At 36.1% G+C, this 27478-nt stretch overlaps 1 protein-coding gene across 1 annotated transcript in view; it reads left to right on the top strand.

Annotated features, from left to right (window-relative positions):
* zmp:0000000660 (arf-GAP with Rho-GAP domain, ANK repeat and PH domain-containing protein 2) overlaps nt 1–27478 on the top strand; it is a 446729-nt gene that overhangs the window by 309303 nt on the left and 109948 nt on the right. The window contains exons 22-26 of the mRNA XM_039751270.1: nt 280–385; nt 5018–5165; nt 10318–10386; nt 18579–18653; nt 21439–21556. Of these exons, the coding sequence (XP_039607204.1) occupies nt 280–385; nt 5018–5165; nt 10318–10386; nt 18579–18653; nt 21439–21556 (516 nt within the window). The remainder of the gene's footprint in view (nt 1–279; nt 386–5017; nt 5166–10317; nt 10387–18578; nt 18654–21438; nt 21557–27478) is intronic.

Raw genomic sequence — 27478 nt, 5'->3', positions numbered from 1 at the left:
ACTGCTTAGTGAGCAATTACAAATAAATTTGATTCAGCAGGCATCTTGCTGACTGAATTTTACATGATCAGTGGTAAGCCTCTTAAATTCCCCCAAAGGCAGCCATTTTAATGAACAGTGCATGTAAGAAGTAGATGAGAGCTTTATTGGGTCACTGGGTATTTAAGGGCAGCCCAGCAGTCAGAAAATTAGGTCTCTATCCTTTAAATAGCTTTGAACATATTGGGCAAGATTGATTTGTGTGTTTTCTGAAAATAAATACTCTTCATTATGTTTCAGATATACCAGATGAAAAAGAGAGAGTGAGAAAGTACATAACCTTTATAAAAACCTTGCCGCAAGTCAATAGGACAACCCTGGCCGCTTTAATAGGACACTTATACAGGTAATGTTCTAAAAATAAGTTATTTTTATCAGTGAACCTGACTTAGCCAGGGACTAGGGCTCTTTTCAGTTTTTATTTGCTGTGTATGACTTTTTAAAATTAAATGTAGCAGCAAACCAGAATTTATAGGTCAAGATTCATTACTATCTATATCCACAGTCAATGGCAAAATATTTACTGAATCTTAGAATATAGCACATAGAGTAAAATGGTTCAGCTCATAATGTTTAAGATCATTTATAAACCAGCATTTATCCTGTGTGCACTTTTAACCATTGCATCATATATAAAGCTGCTGTTGAAGTGCCTTTGGTTAAAGTGTAAAGTGCAATGTCAGACTCTTTGCAGTATAAAAGCACTAGAACTAGTTAACTCATTTGTCCACATTAAAAACATTTCATTTGTATGTTATTATTTTTAAAATTTCTATCTATCTGAATGAACAAACGAGTCATGCATTGCTTTATGCTGCTGTCACTTTAGTTAACTATAATAGACAAATTGGAACAATATTCCTTTAGGGACAGTATCATATAATTTTTTACTGAATATACAGTATACACAGTATAGTTCTCAGTCTTGAATGTTTTTACTCTTTTGAAGTATACATTTCTGTTCCATGTTCCTGCTTGAGCAAGTGAATTCCACAAGAGGGATCAATAAAGACCAACATATCTATCTACCTAATTGCCTTTATGTTGACGATATATTGTGCAGTCATAACTCAGACCACAGACTGTTGGAGCACAAAAGTTTCCAATGATTATTTTGAGAGTGAAAATAAAACCAGGAGATGTTCAAAAAGACAGAATGTAGTCAAAACAGGCCAAAGGGTCAGAAAATATGATTAAAAAAAAATCTATTATTTCTGAATAGCCAGTTACAAAAAGTGCAAATGGCTATAATAATATACATCCTGTGATGGGACGGTTTACCATCTGCTGCATTTGTTTGCATCTGATGCTACTAGAGTAGGTTACAGTTCTGGTTTATATTTGAAAGAATACTTTGATGAATACTTCTTTCTTGCTTACAAGGAATAATTATCAAGGTTTAATAACAAATGTATGTTTTATTAGAAAACTTGTATTGTTTGGTTACCCATTGACGTTTCTATTAGTTGTTATATCCTTCTTTTAAAGACTCGGAATTCTGTTTTATATCACAAACGGGATCTCTGTGAATGCATTAAGAAAGTGAGGCTTCAGAGTGTTTTTATTTTCTTCCTTGATATTCAGAACACTTGGCCTAATCACTTTTTGATGCCTTTTTGAAATATTAAATAGGATGTGTTTTTTCTCAGATGGCAACCCAAAAGGAAATAGTATGACGGATACTTCTCTTGAGGCAGTCTGAGAACTGTAGGAGACTAAGCAGAACAAACTTTAAAGGAGTTATATAAAAAACAAAATAAATAATAATAAAATAATTTTTCTGTATGTGATCTTGTGTTTTAAAGCCCATGAGATAATTGGCTGAAGCTATGAACTACATAAAAGAAACCATTCAGAGCCAAAAGTAAAGTATTTGTTTGTTTACTTACTTCCTTTGACTTAGAAATCAATAGTTCCTCTCATTTATATCTTTTTAATTTTTTCTGTATAAATGTACCAAGAAGAACTTTAAAATGCATTTGGCATCTTTTCAGGAATATATGTAAGTAAAAACATCCAAAGGGATTAGTCAGTTTGGAGAGCATACTGCTTATTGTTCCAGTTTCTTCACATGTGTTTACATTGGTACAAGAGTGATATTTTTTTTAAATCTACTGGTATCGTTAAGATTGTTTTCCCATTATTTAATGTTTACTTAAAGGCTTTACACGTGCTTCATGACATGTATTGTATTATTAGCCTTATGATTTCATTGCATTCTATGGGTGCTTATTTATTAATTAGGACATGTTACCCTAAACTAATGAAGTGGAATTCCAAGAAAAGGAACAATACCACATATTTATGTTTATTAGACTATATACCATCAGCCCATTCATTTATCCCAATAGGGTCATATGGCTGTTAAATTTTGACTGTTTGTTTTCACCCTAAAGGTTGAATTAATTCATGTGAAATATAATTTTTTCCACTTTTTTACAGTTTTATGCTTTTATATTGTAGCTCTGTTTTTTTTCTTTGTTTGCTGAGTGTAGAAACAAAATAATTAGATTATTCATGCAAAAATGGTTTAGTTGCAAAAGCAGTTCTTATACCTATTGTGACATATGTTTTTGACTGTTTCCTGTGTTCATTAATATGTTCAGTGTCTTAAAATGCTTTTTACCATTGTACGGTCAGGTAACCACAATCTTTAACTGGACTAAATAGTGTAAGGCAGAAACTAACAATGATGTCTCTGCTTTGGAATTCGCTCAGGGTTGTAGTGATGTCAGTTCATTAAAAGGTCTTCCTACTTTGATCAATTTCTTTTGAAGAAGTTCATTTTATTTAATGTCTTCTTTTATAAATATTGTGCAATTTTGTTAGGGACATGTCTTTAGAGGTTGCTTGGCATGAGAAATTAAAGTTAGTTTACAGTGTCTGAATCCTTTATTCCACTTTTTTTTTTTTAACTGCAATTTCATTTTTTGTTTTGAGCGTTGTTTGTCAGGTTCTCAGCCTCTTTCATCTTTGACTAAAGCACATTCATTGCTGTGGTTCTTGTGTTGATCATCTCACCATCCTGTTCTTCATTTTAATTTGTTACTTTTCCCCTAAAGCAGGGGTTGGCAGAGTCAAACCTAGCTGCGTATAATTGCTGCAGGCTTTTGTTCCAATCTGATTGTTTAACTAAAAATCAATCCTAGCAATAACAGACCTTATTTAACTGCATGGTTTGTTAGGGATTTTATTCAAATTGGTATAACTGATGACCATTCAGGACACTCCCATACATATTACAACAAGTTAGTGATTCTGGATGATACAGTATCTTTGACTTGCAGTAGGACATTCATAGTACTCAGTAGAAACCATTTGGGACACCATGCAGATTCACACAGTCACTAGGCCAGGAATCTAACCTGAGTCTGTGGACCTATGAGGAAGCAGTTTTACTCACTATGTGTCAAGGCACCCATGAATCATATTGCTTTTCTTCTAAACTGCATGTGCAACATTTTAAGGTGATCTTGTTATTTGTGGGTTGCCTGCAGCTTGCATACTCGTCCTTGAACATGGGACATTGATAGACATAGACTGAGGATGGATTGGACAATTAGGACACATACCACAGCAAGCGTAAATGTAAGCATGCAGTGCTGTTATTCCAACAATGTGTCAGCCTATGAAGTGCTTTTAGGATAGTTATAAAGTGCACAGTGGTTTTATTCATATACAATGTGCCAAACGATCAAAGTATACCAAACAGACTGCAGTGCAGTTTCTAAATAAATAAATGTATAATTCAGTAAAAACTGTCTTATGATGGTGATTATCAGCAATAAAATCAGCAATAAATAAATCGAACAAATTAAAAATTTAATGTTTAAACAAAGTGATATATCTGTCACTTTAAAAACCACAAATGGACCTCTATGCCTCTTTCTAAACAATGCTCACATTTTGCAGTCTCCTTAGCAAGAGGAGATGTTCCCTGACGAAAGCAGTCTTCCCTTTGACTGGTTTGTTTCCTTGCAGTCATCTCTTGGTTATTGGCAGGGGCCCCACAAGCCTTGCACCCTTCTCCTACCTCTGTCCCTTGGTGTCCTGCAAGATTTCCTGAAGCGGGCATCTTTGCAAGTGTCATCTGCTTGCTCTACCTGGGACATCATCAATGACTGCTTACCTCCTCAGAGCAGCACCAGTTCTGCCATGATCCTGACTTTTTTTTTTCTTTCTCTCCCTTCAACCCCCAGACTGTTTTTCTCTCATTTTTTTCCTTCATGTTTCTCAATCCCTCTGTCTGTCCTTCTCAGACTCCTTTTATACTAATATGGGTGTAAGTGACTTGTTTAAGATTCCCAGATTGTCAGTGAGAAAACTGGCAGGGCTGACCATCTCACATGTGTAATCAATCAGTTTCATCAGCACCCCAGGGATACACACAACTGCATTACCGTGAGTGCATCCAGAGTGCCCAGGTTTGAGCATACTGCTTTTATTTTAAACATTCACACTGCCACAGATCCCTAAATGCACTTTACCAGAGATCTATACCTTAACATGGCTTCAGAATATAGCACATTAAAAAAATAAAAACACTTTACTTTACATTTAATTATATTAAAATAAATATAAATAAGCTTCATTTGTTTGTTTTTTAATAAGAAAAAAATTTTAATTGTAAGGTAGAAAATGTGCAAATTGATTATACCTTATATGACTTCAAGATTATAAGAATTGTTTTCTTCATGTAAAACTAAAATATAAATAGTAAAGATTCAATGTGGATGCCACCCATGGAATAAATCATCAGTTCTCCAGAAATGTATTCCCAGAAATTTCTATAAAGATACAGTATGTTTTAATTGGCTGCAAAGAAAATTTAATAAGAGAGGAAAATATGACTTTTATATTGTGGTTCTCTATTATTTTATGGCATAATTAAAATCTAGCCTCATGAAAAAAATACAGACAACCTGATATATTTAAAATAGTTTTCCTTGTTTTAACCTTTTAATTTTTTTTCTTACAGAGTTCAGAAATGTTCAAACATCAATCAGATGCATACACGTGATTTGGCTATGGTGTTTTCACCATGTTTATTTCAAACTAAAGGCTATACCAGTGAAGAACTATCTGTCACTGAAGACCTTATTAATAATTATGTGGATCTGTTTGAAGTAAGTCCCTATTTTAATAGTGTTTCAGATGTCTTTTATTGTTATCAACATATATTTAAAATCCAAGTTGTTTTTAATAAAATTAGGAAATTCTTTCAGTGATGTTTATAAAGTGTGGTACCTCCTTCAGACCGCGAGGGCGTCCGCCCTGGTTATGTTGGGGGCCTCAGGTAAAGGGCTTGGAAGCCCAGCCCTGTAGGGACCCGTGGCCACCGCCAGGTGGTGCCCCAGTGCCTGAATATCCTGGGAGCCCAGCACACACCAGGAAGTGCTGGTGAGAAGACGACAGGGGACACCCGGACGGCTTCCGGGTGCACAGCCGGCACTTCCGCCACACTGGGGCGTGGCTACGGAGGAATGCCGGGAAGCAGCTGGAGCCCATCCGGGTTCCCATTTAAGGGGCCGCCTCCCTCCAGTCATCGGCAGAAGTCGGGTGGAATAGGACGGAGCTGGAGGGAGGACTAGAGGCGGCAAGGAGAAAGGCAGTGGAACTGTGTGGCCTGGACATTGGGGGAATCGGTGCTGGAGGCACTGGGGTTTGTGAGTGCACGAACATTGTAAATAAATGGGTGTGTTGGGTGAGAAACCGTTGTCCGTCTATCTGTGTCCGGGCCAGTGTCCACAAAAGAAAAAAGCATTATAGGTGATTTCAGCCTTTGTAACACAGAAAAGTGGAAGGGCGAAAGTAACTTTGAAAATGATTGACTGCTTCCTTACTACTTGTGTCAAAAATCCTTAAATGTTAATATCTGTATATACAATCTGTATATTTGTATATTCAATGTGAAAAAATCTCAGACAATGTCTGCAAATAATATGGAAGATAAAACAGACTTAAAAAATGTCTTTAAAAAATATCATTTTTGTGAGAAAATCTAAACCTCTACTTTGAAAACCAGTGGTGGAAAATAAATTCTTTTAGACAAAGTAATTTCCCATAAAAAATAATAAGTAAATATCAAAACATGAAAAATGCAATTTAATGCAATTCTCTTGTAAAATTTTAAAAAGAGAAGAAAATGGTGCAATGTATATCTGTTGTATATAGTGGTGCTACTGAATGATTTGCTTCTGCAAACCATTTTGTTTTTCTGGTGGAATAAGTGAAGGAATTAATGTAACAGTACTTACAGGATCACAGAAATTTATAGAATGACATAATTATGAACTGCAGTGATTATTTTAAGCTCCCAGCTAAATAATTTGTCATAAGCAAGCCAAATATGTGAAATAATAAAGAACAAGACAGGAAAGAAGATTAAAAAAGGATACAGATGGCCCTTGAAACATTATGCTGCCACTGTAGAAAATGATATGAACAAAGATGTGCCTTTTCAACTATTAAACTTCTTCCATGGTTAAAGTGTTTTTCCGTTGAGTTTGGATTTTTGTGGGTCTCAGAGCAATGAGATTGTTAAATTAGTGAACCAAATAAGTTATAAATCTACTTGTCCCTGAACTGACTTGCTAAATGTTCTAGAAGACTAATAACTCAAATGCAAATCATTGGGTGTATGAAAACATGAGGTCAATCATTAGGAAGGATATTTGGGAAGCTAATAGGCAGTTAAAGAGAAATATAGCAGATAAGGTGAAAGATGACCCAAATAGATTCTTTCAGTATTTTATTCGCAAAAAGAACAGTTAATGAGGAGGTGAAGTGAATCAGGAATAGTAAAGAGGAAATAAAAAATTCAGACAGTTCAAAGGTGTGCTTTAAACTCGCATTTTTCTGAAGTAATCATATGTGAGAAAGTGGTTAACCTCCCAGCAGTAACAGGGATTACTAAGGAGGTACTGACTGAATTGTAAAATTGTAGAGGGAGAAATACTGCTTAGATTAAATAGGCTAAAATCAAATAAATCACCAGGACCAGAAAATATTTATCCTCTAGGTCTTAAGGAGATTAGTGAGTACATGTATAAACACTTGATTTATATTTTTAGGAAGTCAGTGTGCACTGGGAAATCCCAAAGGACTGATAAATAGCATTTATTATCCCGTTATATAAAAACGGTGACCAGGCCAATCCAAGTAACTATAGGCCAGTAAGTTTAACATTTAATGGAAGTTATAAAAGGAAAAGATTTAGCAAAACATGGCAATAAAAGAACTTTTAATTAACAGTCAGCATGGGTTTAGACAAGGGTGGCTGAGATTTACTATGAATTCTAAAAGGATTCAACCAAAGAATACAATCAAAGTGGTGCATACAGTATTAGTTATCTTGATTTTCAGAAAGCATTTGATAAGGTGCCATATGAGAGGATGAGTGTCAAAATAAAAGAAGTTGGGTTTCAAGGTATAGTACATGGATGAAATCAAAATTGGCTCAGACACAGTAAACAGAGGGTTAGGGTGAGAGGAACCTTATCAGAATTTGGTGGATGTAAGAAGTGGTGTACTTCAGTGGGTCAGTGCTAGTGCTGCTGCTATTTTTATTATATATATAAATGACAAGCTGGTAAAGTTTGCAGATGATTCCAAGCTAGGTGGATTGGCAGATAATATAGAACCCATTCATGTATTACAGAGAGACTTGGACAGCATACAGGCTTGGTAAGTTTTGTGTACATTATAAATATAAATTTCAATGACTAATCACAATCTTCTTAATTTCTAGGTTTTATATAATCTTTATACATTCATTATCTATATTTAGCTATGTAGTTGTGATTATTTACCTAATAATTTAAATAGTAAGGTGAGGTTTCAACATTAGGTGTAAATTCTGCCTTATATTGTAACAAGTCAAGTCAAGTTGGGGAGCATGCACTGGTACAGTGCATTGCCGCACCCACTACATGGCAAAACAACTCGAGATCCCGGTTGACAACCCCCCAGGCAGACACGCGGTCCAGTCTTACCCTCTGGAAATGACCCTCCTTCTGCCGCAGCCAGGTGTTACGTGGGCGACCCCTTGGCCTGGTCCAGCCCCAACAATGAGGATCTTATGAGCCGAATCACCCTCGGGGAAACATGGCATATGGCGTTAGTGCTGTAACTGACGCTGTCTCAAAAATGCAGGTAATGTGCCTCATTCGAGACTCCATGAGCAACCGCTCATTCGACACGAAGTCAAACCAATGCTACCCAAGGATTTTCCTGGGAGACACAGTACCAAAGGAGTCCAGTCTTCATTTCAGGTCACTGGATAGCGTCCATGTCTCACAACCATATAGCAAGACAGGAAGCACCAAGACTCTAAAGACTTGGACCTTCGTACTTTTACATAGATATCAGCAGTGCCACACACCCCTTTCCAGCAACCTCATGACCCCCATGCTCTCCCAATCTGTCTACTGACTTCACAGGAAGTGTCACCAGAGACATGAATGTCACTGCCAAGGTAAATTAACCTCTCAACAAGGTCAACTTTCTCTCCGCAAACAGACACAGTTCTGATGGCTGTGCCCAAGAAGTCATTAAATGCCTGGATCTTGTTTTTTATCCAGGACACTCGCAAGCCCAAGCACTCAGACTCCTCACTCAGTCTCTCGTGCCCCGATCAGAGCCTCCATTAACTCCGCGAAGATCACACATTGTCAGCAAAGTCAAGATCCGTGAATCTTTCTTCATCAACAGATGCCCCACAGCCGCTGGACCCCACAACCTTGCCCAACACCCAGTCCATACAAGCATTATGAACAGAGTAGGAGCAAGAACACACCCCTGACGAACCCCAGAATCAACTGGGGAAAACGCAGTTTGTCCAATAATGGTGGTGCGGTGAAGGAGATCGATCACATCCTCATGGGCAGACGCTGGAGGCTCTTGCAAAACTGCAGGGTCTACAGAAGTGCCCAGTTTGTGAATTCTGACCACAGACTTGTTGTTGCTACTCTTAGGATCCAGCTTAGGTCCAGTAGGTTACCACCTATTAGGAAAATGAGCCTGGACTTGGCCAGACTCCAAGACCAGGCTGTTTCTAATGAGTTTGCACGTAGTTTGTGTGAGTAACTTTCAGATTTGGGTACGACTGCCGATCCAAATGTGATGTGGGAGACCTTCTGCGATGAGACCCTTAAAGGTTGCTGACGGTTGTGTTGGTGTTACCGGTGTTCCCAGAAGGAGATGTTTCATCTCGCAGGGCACCCTGGATATTATCGAGAGGAGTCGCAGCGCATGGCTCAATGGCAACTCTTGTCTGTACCGGGAACTGAGAAGGACGGCTGTGAGGGCTCTGAGGACAGATAAAGAGGCGTTTGTTAGAGGAATCTGTGAGTAAGTGACACAACATCTGTGGTCTAACGACCCACGTCCTGCTTACAGAGGAATCAAAGCAATACGCACATCTGAATCTGTTCTTCAGAGAGTCGCAGTCAGGGCAGTTGATGGAACGGTCCTTACATATGACACTGTAGTTGTGACCCACTGGGCTGGCTACTTTGAGCAGTTGTTCACAGCTGATCCTCCAGCTAGGACATCGGATATCTCTGGGTCCACAGTTCTTGAGACTGATCCTTCAATTAGCTGTGCACAGGTGGTGAACCAGGTGAGGGGGGAAGGGGTGCGCGGATCTTCTCCAGGCTGGTGGTAAGGCTGTCCTCCTGGCATTGCAAGCAATCTTTGCATCCATTTGGGAGACTGGCATCATTCCAACTGACCAGAAAACGGGACTTGTTGTTGCAGCAACAACCGGGGGGTAACACTGCTCTCGGTTCTGGGTAAGGTCCTTACAAGGGTCGTCCTCAATAGGATCCGTGATCACTTGCTCACATACTAGTGACCGGAACATTCTGGTTTTACGCCTAAGAAGTCTACCATTGACCACATCCTGGCACTGAGGGTTCTCATAGAGCGCAAACACGAATATCGGCAAAGTTTCTTTGCAGCCTTTGTCAATTTTTGCAAAGCGTTCGATTCAGTTGATCGAGCTGCCCTGTGTGACATCCTGAGGGTTCGTGGGATCCCCTCGAGGTTGCTGGATACCATGGCTGGCCTGTACACTGGTACTGTGAGTACAGTATATTGTAACAATTGTATCAATATTGTTTTCATTTTAAAATCAAATAACTTGTTGAGGTTTAACACATTACAGTTATGTAGTACAAGTTATTTAACTGAATGAAAATGAAAGTGGTCTTATTTATTCACCGATTGATTGATTGATTCACTGATTGATTCATTGATTGATTGATTTTTCCTCAGATTAAAGAAGATAAAGTCAAGCAAATGGAAATGGAAAATAGTTTGATTACTGAATGGAAAGGGTCTTTGGTAGGTGAATTCCTGTTCTTTATTCCTGCCACACAAACATTGATTTCATTGCCATCAAAATTAGGTGGGGACTGTTCAGTGTTCAAAATCTTTTGAACTCTAAATAGCATCATAACTGTATAGCAGTTGTAATCATTCTGCACTTGCAACTCCTTCTCATTAGTAATCCTTTAGTAGATTAATGTCACCCTTATTGAGTTCTTGAAAAGTTATGATGGTATGTTCCATGGTGCACCTGCTGTGGACATCAAAAATGGGTCACCTTCGTTTTAAATTTGACATCATCTAATGTATAACAATTAAACTATAAATAAGCTGACCTCAAAATTATTTGGACAGAAAAAGATATCTAAAGATAATGTTTGGTACAGTGTGACCTTTTCAGGAGTACAAATTGTAACCACTTTTTTTGCATGTTAGTTTTAGGTTTCAACTGTGTCTACTTTATTGCTTTTCAATGTTATGAAATTCTCATTACAATAATAGTAGATGAAAGCCCTTAATTAGTTATTAAGATACAATTTTGGATTTCCATGATGTTCTAGCCATGGATAGCTAAAATGAGTTCCTTTATGCCGTCAAAGTATTCTTTAGTGCTTATGTTTGCATAATGTATATACTGTATGTTGAAATTATATGTTACAGTTTGTATAATTGGGCATTCATTATCTAGAATTTCACTAGGTTTTTGACTTGGGCCACCCCTTGGTTTGAGGGTCTCATAGCACAACTGTCACTAATCAAACTGTCGGGAGGCAGCTCTTCACTAATTATTCTTTAACAAAAAATTCTGTAACACATTAGCCTTTTATTAGCCTCCATCATTTAATTACTCAGTATTTACCTTGCTGGCCACAGTTTTATCAATCAGTCATAATCACTTATTGGATAGTTTAAATAAATAATAAATAATTTAACTTTTACTGATAAAATGCATTTAAATGCCTATTTTAGATGACGTTAAAGGTAACATTTATGAGAATATTTTGCAGTTCTATAGTTGTGTGCAAGAAATCTTTGACCATTTATAAAAAACTGTCCTTCCAGAAATCCCCTAGGAATTATCCTTTGGCAAAACTGCCTTTTCTTCAGGAGAATCTCTGAAAAAAGTATCACAAACATTGTGGCATCTGCTTTTCAGTTAAAAAGATAGGGCCTGAAGTAGCACACCTTGCAAAACATTACACAGACATTTTTCCAATTTTGACTCAGATACTTTTAAGACGTGATAATAAACAGAAATGCTTCTTTTCAACTAAGAAAGCATTTGAAAAATATATGGGCTTGACAACATGTGTGAACTTGGAGACTCTAATGGCAAGCGGACATTGCCCATCAGTATCAATAATCATGTCATGAAACGTTTCAGAGCTTGTCTGCTTTGAAAAATGTGTTTTAAAGACCATCATCACAAAAAAAAGCTTTTGAAATCGAAAAATACATTAATTCTTTTTACACTGCTTTCTGTCTGCAGTTATTTTCCAGTATTACTTAATAATATTAAGAGGAAGATTCATAACAGTCTTTTTATATACATAGAAAAAAAAACAAATTGTAGTTAAAATTGCAATTAGATTTCAGTGGCTTTTTTATGGATAATATAATACAGCTTTAATACCTAAAACTGTGAACATTAAAATAAGTAAATAAATTTGATATGTTGTTGGCAAATAGGAAAAAGAAGTGTAATTGCTTTGTCCGTCTCTTAATTTACTGAACCTGCTTAATTAAATTTCAGGTTCACTGCAATATTAGGGCAAGGCAGAAACTAGCCATGATTTTTTTTTACCCAGTAATGTAATATGAAGATAGTGGAGAGATTTGCATGGTGAAGAATAGAATCATTGGCTGGGAACTTTGGAGAGTTATTTAGCAGAAAGTAATGTCTGGCATATTTATAAATAAAGCAACACCTGTTTTTTAACTACTTATTAGTTAACTACTAATTTATTGTAACCAGTTTTTGTCCAGAAGTACATAAGAGCATTGTTACATTGACTTCCTATCAGTAATGCGTAAAGAATGCTTAGTAACTTGTTTTTAAGCAGTGTGCATTTCCCTGTCCACTGAGTGCTTTCCCTTGTAATATTTCCTAAATGTTACTGTCTTCCTAGAGCAAAATTAGACATTTTTCTCTTTACTGCTCCAGTGGAAATTGGGGTCTCTCTGTTTTTCACATTTATGCATTATGTGACATTTGCAGGAAATAGCAGAACTCTCAAAGAAGTTAGAACTGGGTATTTGCTTATAACATATTTAGAAAAACACACCATGCCAACTAAATCAAAAGTAAGCCTAACACAAAAGGAAATATTTAAAAAATTGAGATTATCCAATATGTGCAGTTTTAATTTTTTAACTTAGGTAAAAATTAATGTAAACTATATCAGAAATAAACAAAAAGTTATTTGCATAAAAAAAAATTAAACCATAGCCCTTTTCCGGTGACTTGTGCTTTTTGTAATAGTTAGCTGTTTATGCAGCTGCTGGTTTTTACACATAGCCTTTTACTTTATCTTTTGGAAGAAAAAATACTGCTTACTGTAAGTGTAACACATAGACCTCACCAGCTTCAAAGGTGCAGATTCTCACATGGCTTGACCGCCAAAGTCTTCATCACGGCATGCTTTTATTCAAAATGGACAGTAATTGCAAAATGTAATATACTGTATTTATTAGATATAAATCAAGAACCTCAGACCTAATTACTCGATATTTTCAGGCATTCTGCTTAAAAACAGTTATTCTTTATATTAGGCATCATCAGTTTATCAAACATTTTCTGAGTTTATTACAAATCTTCTAGACCCATTTTTACAATAAGGATAGTAAAGGGTCATCATTCCAGCTAAGTGTCATAAAAGGCAACTAAAGGAAGCAGTGTCAGGATGGACATCCAGTCTTAAATATTTCTGCTTTAGAACCCCTTTATTCTCATATTTTAAATATCAATTTAAAAATCAGTTATGGTGCATCATGATTGTTATTGTCATTTGCTTCATTAATTATTTATTTACTGGATGTGCTATTTCAAGGTTTATAAAGCAAACAATTTTTAAATACTGCATGAAAATTACATCAGAAAAAATAATTAAATAAATTACCTCTAGTGCTAATTATACTAGCTTTAAGGAAGTAAATAAGTAAGAGTGTAGTAAACAAACAACATTTATATAATGAATACAGTACTTTACCCAAGTTATAGTGCTATTGCTTATATGTACAAATGAAACACTGGCAGGTCTAGCATACTGTATTACTCATTGTAATACAAAATGTCACTGCAAAGATTAAACCTTGAATGATTTTTGGTTTTCCTCTGCCTTGTGGTTTAAAGTCCAGTGTATTAACCCAGTAGTTAGTAGTTAACCATACTATCGATATCCAAATAAATTGTAGCGCAGAGTGCCGATATGGATTCTTTCTATCAAAAAGAAAGCTTGCTACCCATAAAAGGACTGTTTGCTGTTGCCGCACTAGATGGAATTTATTTGTGATTTTGGCAGGTTTGCTGTTTTTATAAGCTTCCGTGCAGCTTTTTTGAAGCTCTGCATTTGCATGATGGAATGCAAGCACATACTGTTAGTGACTCATCCTCAGGCTCAATATCAACCTCCTGTTCCTGTAATTCATTTGCTTTCTTCTTGCTCCTCTACATAACCAATTGCAATGCAGAAAACATCTCCAGTAAAAAAGTAAAGAGCTGCAACCTTAGGACAAAGATTCTTTAATTGTTTTAAAGAAAATGGCAACATTATATTATTTAATTATTAACAATCTGAAGTATTTAAAGTCATTTAACAATTAATATATATAAAATATAAAATGTCATGCTATAAATGCTTTATTATATTTCATCATAAAAATATTACATTCGGATGCAAGAGGAAGTCCATTGAAAAAGCACTTTGTGAATAATGACTGGGTCATGGAACACATACTGTACGTTACAAAGGATTTAACTTGCTGCTTTTGTTTTGATAGGCGTTGTGAAACATTTGTAAATGAATAATCAAACTTAATGTGTAAATGTACAATGTCTTTAGCATATACAATGCAGCAATGATTCTTTTACTAGATGGCCTTTTTTCTGTTCTTATTCTGCAATCAAAAATATGTGCTGGTATGGTATGTATTATGGCACCATGCTGGTGTGGTGATTGCTGGTGCTAAGTGTGTGTGGCTTCTTGCTCTTTATATCTCTAACAGGTAGCTTTGTTTTGTTCGAATGAATGCTCACTGATGCCTCATTTGTCCGAAGTGGTATGTAACTTTGGTAGGTTTGCTGGTTTTATTGGCTCTACTGAAGCTGGGCACTGAAACTGCCCATTTGCACGATGGAATGCCAGGTGGTATCAGTAAAGTATTTTTTGCTGTGGCTTTCAATGATTAACTTTTACCATTTTCATGTTAGTTTAGGTTTTTCTGTAGAGTTTGCTTCCTTAATTGTAAAGCTAAATGTAACTCATTAATTTCTGAAACTGACTGGAATAAAAACCTGAAACCACAGAGATAAGAAGGGTCTAAAATTGAGAACTACAGCCTTAGCTACTATGCTGACCTGTCCTTTATGATCCTTACAGTCACTTAGGAGTTACAAAGCAGTATTATTTTATATAGTACCTTTTACAAGTAACAAATTCTCAAATGACATTACTCAATGATTTCTGTGAATCATTGAATGTGTACTTTGAAAAATGTGAGCAGCAGAGACTTTCCAAGTTGATATGCACAGTGGATACTACATATTAATAAGTCTTTTAGACATACTTTTATTTACAGATAATGATGTTGTCTTGGCTAGTATATTTGGTGTTTTACATGACCCCAACTATGTTGTTTATGATAATAACAGTTGTCACCAGACACATGAGCATGGTGTATGACATGACATTGGTTTGGACTGTGAAATTATTGCACCAACATTATAAAAGATAGTGGTGTGCAGTACTCCATATATAAGGTTTTGGATAGCATACTAAAAGCCTTGAATTGCTGTCAGTTGTACTAGTTAGGAACAGCTTGTTCTATTAACAGAACCTTTGGCTTTGGTCGCTAACTTTCATTTGACTTTTTGGCTCCAGATTTCTACCTGATTTTATTCTTCTTTTCCTGATCCTGCTGCTTGTTATCTTTGGGTCTTTTGAACTGCCTTTTTTCACCATAGGCATAATAAATGTATCCTGCTAAAGTAGCAATGTCAAGGTATTCAAAGTATGAAAATTTTGCAAAAATCAGTATAAAGCCATGTTCTTTACTTTCTTTATACCAGAGAGTGAAACATTAGCACCATATAAATACAGGTAAAATTCTGTTACAATTAATATCTTTACAACAAAATTTTCATTACAACAAGTATTTTTATGGTCCCGACAGTTTCCCCATATGACAGAGTCTATAGAAATCTCATTACTATGAAATACATTCAGCAGATACTTTCATTACAACAAAGTGCCCAAAAAACCTTGAAATGCCAGAATGAATCATCCACAGAGCAGTTAGTTTTGTGGTCACAGCTCAGTTGTGCATAGCAATCCCGAAACGAAAACATTCAAAATTTTTTTTTCTTTCTTCGAACTTTCCTCATACTGTTTTTTGCTGTGTTTGTTTTCAGTGATACCTTTTGCTTATTGCTCGTCAACATTTGAAAAATATCCATTGGAATTTAACCCAAGAAATGGCAGACACAAAAAAACGACAACAGTTCACATTAGAAAAACTTTACATTTTTGCAGCTCAAAAAGAAAAAAGATGTTGTCAATGAATTCGGAATTTTGCCATTGACACTGTCAACTTTCTTAAAAGACCAAGCAAAAAAAAAAAAAGAAAAATCTTGGATTACAAATGTATGCGAACTGCTGCATTTGAAGACGTCAAAAAAGCTGTTTTTATGCGGTTCAGTGATGCTCATTCAAGAAACATTCCTATTAATGCACCACTCATTCAAGAAAAAGCAAAGTCACTGTTTTGAGGTTTCTAAACTCTCTTGGGACCTCCCCCAATTGGACAACATGCCGAAAAGAGTCCCAAAGAATGATCACTGCGTCTGTGGAAAACTGTTTATCCGTTGCCAGGAAAACAGCAGGCTCACAGCGTGGCTACAGCTCGCTGCCGAAGAAAACAGAAAAGATCTCGATGGGTGATGCAAGGAACATGTGTCTGTGTATAGGAGAGTGGTAGATCCTGGTACAATAATTAATCCTGCTGTTCCTGTTTCAAGCTGGATAAAGCTGGTTTTGCTAAAGTACTGAGACTCAGCCTCGTGTTTTTTGGGTGCAAGACTGGGACTTATTGCACGATCACAAACTTTTAGGATTTGCTTCTGTGGCGCTTCGCTGCAGCTCTGTGAGTCTGCTGTTGCCCTGCCCCAGCAACAGACAATCTTCCACAGAAGTGGCAATCACTCATTGGGACACACTTCGGCGTATTGTCCCTTTGGGTGGGGAGTGGGTGGGGGTCCCAAAAGAGTTCAGAAACCTCACAATATGAAGAAGAAGAAAGGGAAGATTCTATTTCTGATTGATAACTTTGCTGTCCACAACATGTTTCCACATTTAGATAATGTTCGCATTGAATTCTTCCCACCCAATTGCATGGCACTGCTTCAGGCACTGGATTTGGGCATCATTCGCACCCTGAAAGTGTATTATCGCAAGGAAATACTGAGAAAAATTCTTGTCAGCATAACATGTAGACAGGAGGAGATTAAAATTAACGTGAAAGAAGCTATTGAAATGATTGCAAACACCTGGACGCAAGTTTATTCAAGCACTGTAGCGACAAATATAGAATCTCACTACTATGAAATTTTCATTACAGCGAAATTTTTTTAGGTCCCCGGCACTTCGTTGTAACAGAATTTTACCTGTAGAACTTACAATTCTGTTGTATTGTAAAATTATCTTGGTTGGTGTTCACCCTGCTGACTTTAGCAATAGAAAGTAGATTACTGCTATATGTGTTCAAACTTTTAATAGTTCACAACTTCATACAAGGCTTTTGTATGCCAAGAGTGCAATTACACAGTTACACAACTACTATATGCTAAAATGGCAAAAATGTAGAAGTGGTAGGACTGGGACAAACCATCAGATTAAAATTTGTAGAATTTCATGCTATATTTTCTGTCATGTTCTCAAACTAGAAAAAGTAAGAATATACCTACAAGAACTATATGAAGTTTATCAAAAGCTACTAAAGTTGTATTACTAGTTAAGAACTGTTTTATTCTTCCAGTCTGTGGCCCTGTACAATCAAAATAACAGTCAGTTTTTTTAAAACATTATGCATGGTAGTACAGTAAATTACAATCCACATTTAGACAGGTGCTGGTACTTTTAACCGGTTTATGTGATAAGTAATTTTATAAGTGTGTTATCACTTATTCCTCACTGACAACTTTTTGGTGTAACTACCTTAGAAAAAGAAATTAAACAAACATTGAATCAGTCAGCATTTTTTCCCTGTATAAAATCCTTGTCTTTTCTTTTTTATATAAGAGATGGTCTAAGTGTCAGAAAATGAAAAGCAAAATTATTTTCTCAGTTTCCCATGATGGCGTTACCAATGCTTCATTGGATTCTAAATTGTTTGTTTTCTATTTCAAAGGAGTATGCATATTTATAAAACAATACTGAATGACAGTAATTGATTGAGGATATTACAGTGAACGTTGTAATGCTAGGCTGTCTTCCCTGACACACAGTACATTGCCCAAGGCCCCATTTCCCATCTACCATATCTCTTCTGGCTCTCAGTTCTTGAAAATGAGAAATCATATTTTCAGTGAAGCATTTTATGCATTTATTTGTTTGGTCAGCAAGTTCTTTTTGACAATGTGTCTATTGAATAGACATTTCAGTTTAACTGTTGGTTGTCCTGGATGAATGATCTGACTTTCCTAGTTAGGTTATTTGGTAACTTGAAGTTGTCCCATTGTGAATGATGTTTGTGTATGTGAAGGTACCCCATATTTTATGTAGAGTTTAATCCTGCCTTTCCACAAAAACACATATACTGTATTAAACTGATTTATAGATAGGATGGCTGGATGTTAATCCTGAATTAAACATTATTTCCGTAAACTGTTTTGTTGTGATTGTTACAATCTAACTGTATGGTGTCAGTCATCTGAATTGAGAAATAGCTTTTACTCAAGTGAGGCATTCAGCATTTAATCATTTTTTATTTAGTATTCCCAGGCTGGAGACTTAATTGTTGAGGTTTACCTGGAAAGAAAAGAACCTGATTGCTGTTGTATAGTCAAGGTAAGTTATTGTCATTTAAATTGGAAAGATGAATAAAATTACTATAATTTATGAATTCTTATTTTTTGTTTTTATAATAAAATAAAAGAGGACCAACAGACCTTGGTAAGGATAACTCATTCTAAAAAGTTGATTTCAGAAATCAGGAGTTAAGTTTTATTAAAGTGTTGAACTAATGTCTTTTCAATGTACACTTAAGATAGAAATATGAAAAAATATATAAAATTAACTATGCAATAAAAAAAGAAAAAGAAGCCTGGAAATATTTTATCTGTTCAGTCTTCCTTGGGTGCAGTATGTTTCTAATTGTGAAAGAGAGGGCAGGCACAGAAAGCTCTAGAGACAAAGAAAGACTACACAGTGAGAAAACAGCTTGAGTAGATGGGAAAAAGAAACTTAAATTAGATTACACTCTAAAGTTTGAAGTTTATGGACATTGCCTGGGTATGGCTTTGACCACTGCCAGATATCATGTATGAATTTGTTTTTTCTGGATGCTCAGGTTTACTCCCTAAGCCCATAGACCGTCACTTACACTAATTTACTGAATGTGTTTGGATAGATAATCATAACCTGGAACGATGTACCTTATACCTTATACTATTGTTTAGTCTCCATCTCCTCGCCATACTGTAAATGATAATCTAATTGCTTACTTCAAAAGGCACTTTTCAGAGAGAGTCAGTATATGTTAAACTTTTTTCTTTCAGAAATTAACAAAGTGTGTATTTTCCTTCCTAATATATGAATAATCCATGAGCATAAACTTGTTAAGACCCAAATGAGATATAATGTTTGTATGTATGAGTTATCATGACACATTATGAAAAGATCATAAAACAATTTTTTGATTGTGAAGAGAGAGATTTTTATAATCTAATAGGACATAACATGTAAAAGGTTTACAAAACTCATATATATATATGGCACTCTGTCAAGATACAGAAATAATTAATATAATGATAAGAACAAGAAAAGCATAATGGTTATTACAAAAAGACAGAATTCTGCATAATCAAATAAATTAATATAAACATGGACCTTGAAGGAAATATCTAATAATTAAACCCTTTGCTTTTTTATTTTTAATGTTAAAAATGTCCACTGTAATATCCTTTTAGGAAAACGCAAAGCAGCTGATGCCACTAAGACAAACATATACAAAAAGAATACATATTATAGAATATATAGTTATTGTATATGCAAAATATACTGTAGCTGTATATTTGTTTCTAGAAGAAGAAAAATATCTTTTCAGAAATAAATACTATGTAGCATACCAAAGAGGACTCATTAATTTACACACGTGGTCTTTGTACAGAAACTTAAGAATATTAATTGTTTGGTTGTCAGTATTAAAGCACTCAAGTACAAGTAGTTCCATACCACACAATTTTAGTCCTAAGCAGTTTTATTTTGAGAGTACCAGAAATTACCTGCCATCTAGTATCAAAGTTTAAAAGTCTAAAACACATTACAGTGATATATCCCTCGCTATATCGCGCTTTGACTTTTGTGGCTTCACTCCATCGCAGATTTTAAATGTAAGCATATCTAAATATATATCACAGATTTTTCACAGGTTTACAGATTTCTGCTGACAATGGGTCTTTTAATTTATGGTACATGCTTCCTCAGTTGGTTTGCCCAGTTGATTTCATACAAGGGAAGCTATTGGCAGATGGCTGAGAAGTTACCCAATCAGAGCACATATTATGTATTAAATAAAACTCCTCAATGATATACGATATGCTTCCGATGTGGTGCTTCGCATACTTGAAAACCTGAACAGCACGTACTGATTTTTGATTGTTTGCTTTTTTTCTCTCTCTCACTCTCTCTGACATTCTCTGCTCCTGATGGAGGGGGTGTGAGCAGAGGGGCTGTTTTGACACTGGCCTAGAGGATACTGACGCTCCTCTAAAAAATGCTGAAAGACTACCTTCACATTACTCACTTCCGTGCAGCTGCTTTTTCCGGCGGTGCATACTTAAAAGCTTGAACAGTCCTATTGATTTTTGATTATTTGCTTCTCTCTCTCTCTGTCTCTCTCTCTGACATTCTCTGCTCCTGACGCGCACTCCTTTGAAGAGGAAGATATGTTTTCATTCTTTTAATTGTGGGATGGAACTGTCATCTCTGTCTTGTCATGGAGCACAGTTTAAACTTTTGACTAAAAGGTGTTATTTCATGTCTAGAGGACTCTAATAATGTTAAAAAACATATTTAGAAGGTTGTAAACAGGTTTTCTATGCTCTAACTGCGAAAATATCCGATTTATAAATAAAGAATCCTACTTTGCTGAAATTCATTTATCGTGGTAGAGTCTGGAACGGATTAACCGCGATAAACGAGGGTTTACTGTATATATAAGATAGTTTGTAATGGAAGGGTCTTGAGAAATCTAAAGAACACATTGTTAATTATTTCATTAAACTTTGTCTTGATTACAGTGTGCAGTTTTTCTCCCCACATTACAAAAGCTATGTCAGCCTAAAAGCCTCGAAATGGAGTACAAGACATATTCTGGAAGTGAATGGGTTTAGTAGGTTTGCTGACAAGTTGTCATCCATGACTTTAATAATAAATAATACCACATCCATTTCTGCCATCATACTTTGAAATCTCACATACCAGCCTCTACAGTTGACAGTCGTTTACAGCTTTCCAGAGAGAAAGCAACACTCCATATATTTTCATTTAGGTATTGACATAATAGGCAGAAGTGACTTTAGTGGTTTACAAGTGGTCATTGTAAAAACCCAAGCTGTTTATTGGGTTGCAGATTTCTCCAACCATGAAAGCAGAAGAATTGACTGACTATGTGTTGGAAATGAAGAGTATCGTCTCTGACAAGAGTGATGTATGGATCACATTTGAGGCAATAGAGAATGGAGAACTTGGTAAGACCTTTAATACTAACTTGTTACTTTGTAGCACTGCCACATTTTACTGAACCCTGTACATTAAGATTTTGACTACAAAGTCAATTTCATTCCAAGTAAGAAATAATAAAAATCTTACTGCAGTGATATTTAGAAATATTCACCAAATTGTAGTACAGCTTTTTGTTTTTTAATGTTCTGCTGTGGTTATTTTTGATTTACTGTACGCTTAGGTCCTACTTCATGACAGTTTTATGGATATCCAATATGATACTGCCTTGAGAAAATTATTTCTCTGCTTCTGTCCAATTTGTAAAATATTTTTGTTTTATCCTGCTATTCATCCATTTACCCATCCATCTATCCATGCACTCATCTATTATATGAATTTGCTTGTTGCATTACAAGGTTGTGGACCTCTGACTTACTGTACTGTATATCTCAGTAGCACTGAACTCAGATAATGAATAAACTCTAAAACTGAAAAAACAGAAAATGCACACAGATGTAAGTTAGAATACTTCTGGAACTTTCAGACAATAGTATGTAACCAGTGCCTCACTTTATCAAGCTATATTTGTTTAGTATGGACCTGAATTTTAAATTAAAAGCAAGGTAGCATAATGGCTAGTGTGATTGCCTCAAAGCTCAAGGGGACTGGGTTCAAATCCAGATCCAGTCTGTATCTGATTTGTAGAATTTATATGTTCTCTTTCTGTCTGTATATGTTTTCCTCCTTTGTCCCTAAATTGTAAGTTATAGGGAAAATGACAGCCCTAAATTGGCCATGTTTGAGATAAAGTAGTTGTGTACATTAGATGGACTAAAAATAACTTCTTGCCTTTTGCCCATTTATTATCGGAAGGCTACTTACCCTTCTTGAGGCTGTATAAAAGGATTACATGAGTATGGAAATGGATATATGCATATCAGACTATAGCACTTTTAAATAAATTATTTAATTCCCAAACAAAATATTTCTGTAACTCAGTTAAAAGCTGTAAAGAATGTTTTAACATAATTCTAGAACATTTGTAGTTTAAGACATCAGTGTAACAGTGATTCCAATTTTAAACACTTTGGTGAGTTCTTTTAGAGGAGCAAATTGAATTTTACTATACCAAAATGAAATTGCCCATACCATTAATGAATATACAGGCATATTACTACTGAACTGAAGTTGCATCAGACTGAAAATATTGAGAAATATCACATTTCTTCTGAAATATGTACCATGATTTTGTTAATCACACAAACAATTTATGTTTGAATACAGAATACTGTACTTTAGTATATAAAATAATTAAGTATTTCAGATTTGATCATTTGAACTAGGTATACACTCACCTAAATGATTATTAGGAACACCTGTTCAATTTCTCATTAATGCAATTATCTAATCAACCAATCACATGGCAGTTGCTTCAATGCATTTAGGGGTGTGGTCCTGGTCAAGACAATCTCCTGAACTCCAAACTGAATGTCAGAATGGGAAAGAAAGGTGATTTAAGCAATTTTGAGCGTGGCATGGTTGTTGGTGCCAGAGTATTTCACAATCTGCTCAGTTACTGGGATTTTCACGCACAACCATTTCTAGAGTTTACAAAGAATGGTGTGAAAAGGGAAAAACATTCAGTATGCGGCAGTCCTGTGGGCGAAAATGCCTTGTTGATGCTAGAGGTCAGAGGAGAATGGGCCGACTGATTCAAGCTGATAGAAGAGCAACTTTGACTGAAATAATCATTCGTTACAACCGAGGTATGCAGCAAAGCATTTGTGAAGCCACAACACGCACAACCTTGAGGCGGATGGGCTACAACAGCAGAAGACCCCACCGGGTACCACTAATCTCCACTACAAATAGGAAAAAGAGACTACAATTTGCACGAACTCACCAAAATTGGACAGTTGAAGACTGGAAAAATGTTGCCTGGTCTGATTAGTCTCGATTTCTGTTGAGACATTCAAATGGTAGAGTCAGAATTTGGTGTAAACAGAATGAGAACATGGATCCATCATGCCTTGTTACCACTGTGCAGGCTGGTGGTGGTGGTGTAATGGTGTGGGGGATGTTTTCTTGGCACACTTTAGGCCCCTTAGTGCCAATTGGGCATCGTTTAAATGCCACGGGCTACCTGAGCATTGTTTCTGACTATGCCCATCCCTTCATGACCACCATGTACCCATCCTCTCTGATGGCTACTTCCAGCAGGATAATGCACCATGTCACAAAGCTCGAATTATTTCAAATTGGTTTCTTGAACATGACAATGAGTTCAATGTACTAAAATGGCCCCCACAGTCACCAGATCTCAACCCAATAGAGCATCTTTGGGATGTGGTGGAACGGGAGCTTCGTGCCCTGGATGTGCATCCCACAAATCTCCATCAACTGCAAGATGCTATCCTATCAATATAGGCCAACATTTCTAAAGAATGCTTTCAGCACCTTGTTGAATCAATGCCACGTAGAATTAAGGCAGTTCTGAAGGCGAAAGGGGGTCAAACACCGTATTAATATGGTGTTCCTAATAATCCTTTAGGTGATTGTATATGGAGTAGCAATTTTTTTTAATAAACTATTATTCTACACTATTTCAATGCCATCATTCTAAGGGGTAATCTTAGAGATATGCTGGTAGATGAGCCTGTGGTGTCCTGGATAATGGACTATCTGTTGGGCTGACCACAGTTTGTGAGACTCAAGAAGTGCATTTCTAATACGGATGTGAGCACCACAAAGAACAGTTCTGCCTTGTTTTTCTTCAATCTGTACACTGCCGACTATAAATATAACAACATATCATGCCGTTTTGCAAAAATTTTCAGCTGATTCTGCACTTATCGGGTGTATTGATAAGGGGAAGAGACAGAGTATAGGAGTCAGGTGAAGAATTTTGTTTCTTGGTGCAAAGAAAATTGTCTGCAATTTAACATCATCTAAAAGATGCTTTACTATTTTTGTTGAAAGTTGTAAGGTAACAAAATGCAATAAAAGATAATGAACATACCTGTACATTTTAAGTTGTAGAGAAGTAAATATCCATAACATCATACAAAAGTAAATCAAGAGTAAAAATAAACAGAAAAGTACCTTACATATAATGAGATTATAAATAAAGCTCAATCAACACTAGCATAACTATTTGATCTACATTGGTAGAGAAACACTGCATATTCAGATGCATTTCAAAAGTCATTAGATAGATAGATAGATAGATAGATAGATAGATAGATAGATAGATAGATAGATAGTATGCAAACTGCAGAGGGTTGAGGGTGTGGCAGACCTGTTGCCTCAGGTGGTGAAGCAGCAGCCGCTCCATGGTCTTCATCACATTTGACGTCAGAGCGACAGACCGCAAGTCGTTTAGCTCACTAGGACGTGATACCTTTGGGACTGGGATGATACAATATGTTTTCCAAAGCCTCGGGACTCTCCCCTGTTCCAGGCTCAGGTTGAAGATGCGCTGTAGAGGACTCCCCAGCTTCAACACAGTAGGTGGATAGTCCTATTTCCCCGGGTGTTACAATCCACATACTGGGAGAAGGCAGGTAATGTTTTGTTCAGTGTCACATGGTTAAAGTCTCCAGCGATTAGCACAAGCTCCACAGGGTGCTATGATGCCACCCACTATCTCCATGTACGCCCGAGGAGGGATTTAAACAATAACAACAATGGTGTGTCCAAACTCTCTGGGCAAGTAATAGGGACTCAAACTTGCAGCCAACAGTTCGATGTCCCTGCAGCAAGTGGAGATTTTAACGTTTACATGTCCACAGTTGCACCACCTTGTATTGACATTGAGAGCGACTCCCCCTCCTTTCTGCTTCCCGCAGGTACTTGTGTCTCTGTCTGCTCAAACTGTGCTAAATCCGGGTAGCTCCACGTTAGCATCTGGGATGTTAGTAGTTAGCCACGTTTCACTAAAACACAGCAAACTGCGTTCTCTGTAGGTCCTGACATTTTTCACCAGTGCAGCCAGTTCGTCGATCTTATTTGGTAGTGAGTTCACATTTCCCAGGATCACAGAAGGCACCGAAGGTTTGTAGCACCACTTTCTCGCTAGACGCTTTTATCTTAGCGCCGGCTCTGCTGCCATGATACCGCCTTCTTACCTCATCAGGTAAATAGGGAACCACACCGGCACAGCATTTGTTCTCAGCGCTTGAAGTTGAAAATACTTGAATAGACGAGTCTTGATGTGTTAAAATCCATGTCCAAGTAGTAAAAAGTTTCCAGGGAACGAGTTCACATAAAAGAAAGTGGTAGGAGTGATCAGTGACGTAGAGAAAAAAGTAGAAAGATAAAGTCATACACAGAACTGCTGGAATGGCTGCCACTCGTGGTGGCGCCTGATAGAAATAAATAAATTAGCCTAAGTGAATGCAGTAAATTTCATAGTTTTAACTTTTTTTTGTCTATGGCAGTGATTAGACACTAGATATAATGAAGTTACTAACCTGTCTGATTTTGAATCCTCTTTGCCTTCTTCATCAGAGCATGTTAAATCAAGCCCATACCAACGGCCTAATATATATGAATTCTTACAAACTGAACAAGCCTTATCTCGTGAGAATTTATATTACACTATATTGGCACTGAACAAAATATATCTTTCAAATGTAAGGTGGATAGAAGAACATATATTTTTAATGAAAAGGAAGACTACAACAAACAAAAAAAGCCTGAAAAGAATTAATTTTGTCATTAAAAATAAATAATAATATATCCCTGTAGCCCTGTTACCCAGAAAACATATTGACTAGAGCATTACAGCAAAAGTGTGCAAACTCCACTTTTATTCATAGTTCTTTTCAGATTTAAGCCAACAGTGCTTCACTAATTTATGCATGTCACTTTCAAGAATATAAAATTCTTTTCAAGATTTTAACTTCAGAATGATAATATGAAACATTTCCTTTTGTTCTGTTCCCTGGCTGAGTGCAAATGCTACTCTTTCTAACAATGTGCTATTATTTTTATTATTTGCAAAAAGAGAACTACGCTGTTTATATTAAGGCATGACATTTTATAAAGACTTATATGTTTAACAGTATCTTCTCACCCAAAAGGCAACAAGTAATCATCCTTGCATGCTAAATATTTTTTGCCTAGAAAGTGTAATATCATTGTCTGCATTTTCTGTGGTCATCTGTCTTAAATAGCATACTACTGCAGTGGTTAAGATAATACTGCTGCCTCATGTATCTAACATTGAGGGTTTAAACTCCACACCTTATCATTGTCCATTTGAAATTTTCATTCTCTCCCTGTGTGTGCATGGGCTTTTCTGAAGGTAATTTGGTTTTCCTCCCAAATTCTTAAAGTTGTATATATTATGGTATTTGGCCTCATGTGGCTACATGAATGAGTGATCACTGTGGAGGACTGGTTTCTTCCATGTACCCATTAGTGCTATGATAGATTCTAGAACTCCCCTACCCCTCAGCTGGACATACAACATACTTCTAATAAAAAGAGATAAATAAATGTAAGCAACTTATTTAATGTTAAATTGTTTAATCAATATGAATTAGACATAAACAGTTTTAATACAAAAGTTACATCTTAAAAATGTGACAAATTTGCTTATAATAGAGCAATTATATTGTTATACAGCTAATTGTATTTTAACCTGAGAATTAAGAGAATGTAGTTATTCATTACATTGAACACTAAATCACAATTTATAAAAGCCATTAAAGCAAGCCTGAACATTTAGACTGAGCTGAGTTTTGCATAACATTCCTTGTGCAGATTTTACACCAAAAGCACTGAATTGGCATCTAAATGACAACTCTAACCTCAATTTTATTCTTTCTGTAAAGCACATAATAAAAAATAATATTATTAATTAATTAAAAACACTTGAAAAGTCAACTATTTCAACAGGAGCTTATTCCTGGCACTCAAAAAATAATAACTGCATTATTTCA

This window comes from Polypterus senegalus, chromosome 4 (assembly GCF_016835505.1).
Source record: "Polypterus senegalus isolate Bchr_013 chromosome 4, ASM1683550v1, whole genome shotgun sequence".
In the NCBI taxonomy this organism is placed as follows: Eukaryota; Metazoa; Chordata; class Cladistia; order Polypteriformes; family Polypteridae; genus Polypterus; species Polypterus senegalus.
Note: the sequence above shows the minus strand (reverse complement) of the source record. Positions and strands in the feature narration are given on the sequence as shown.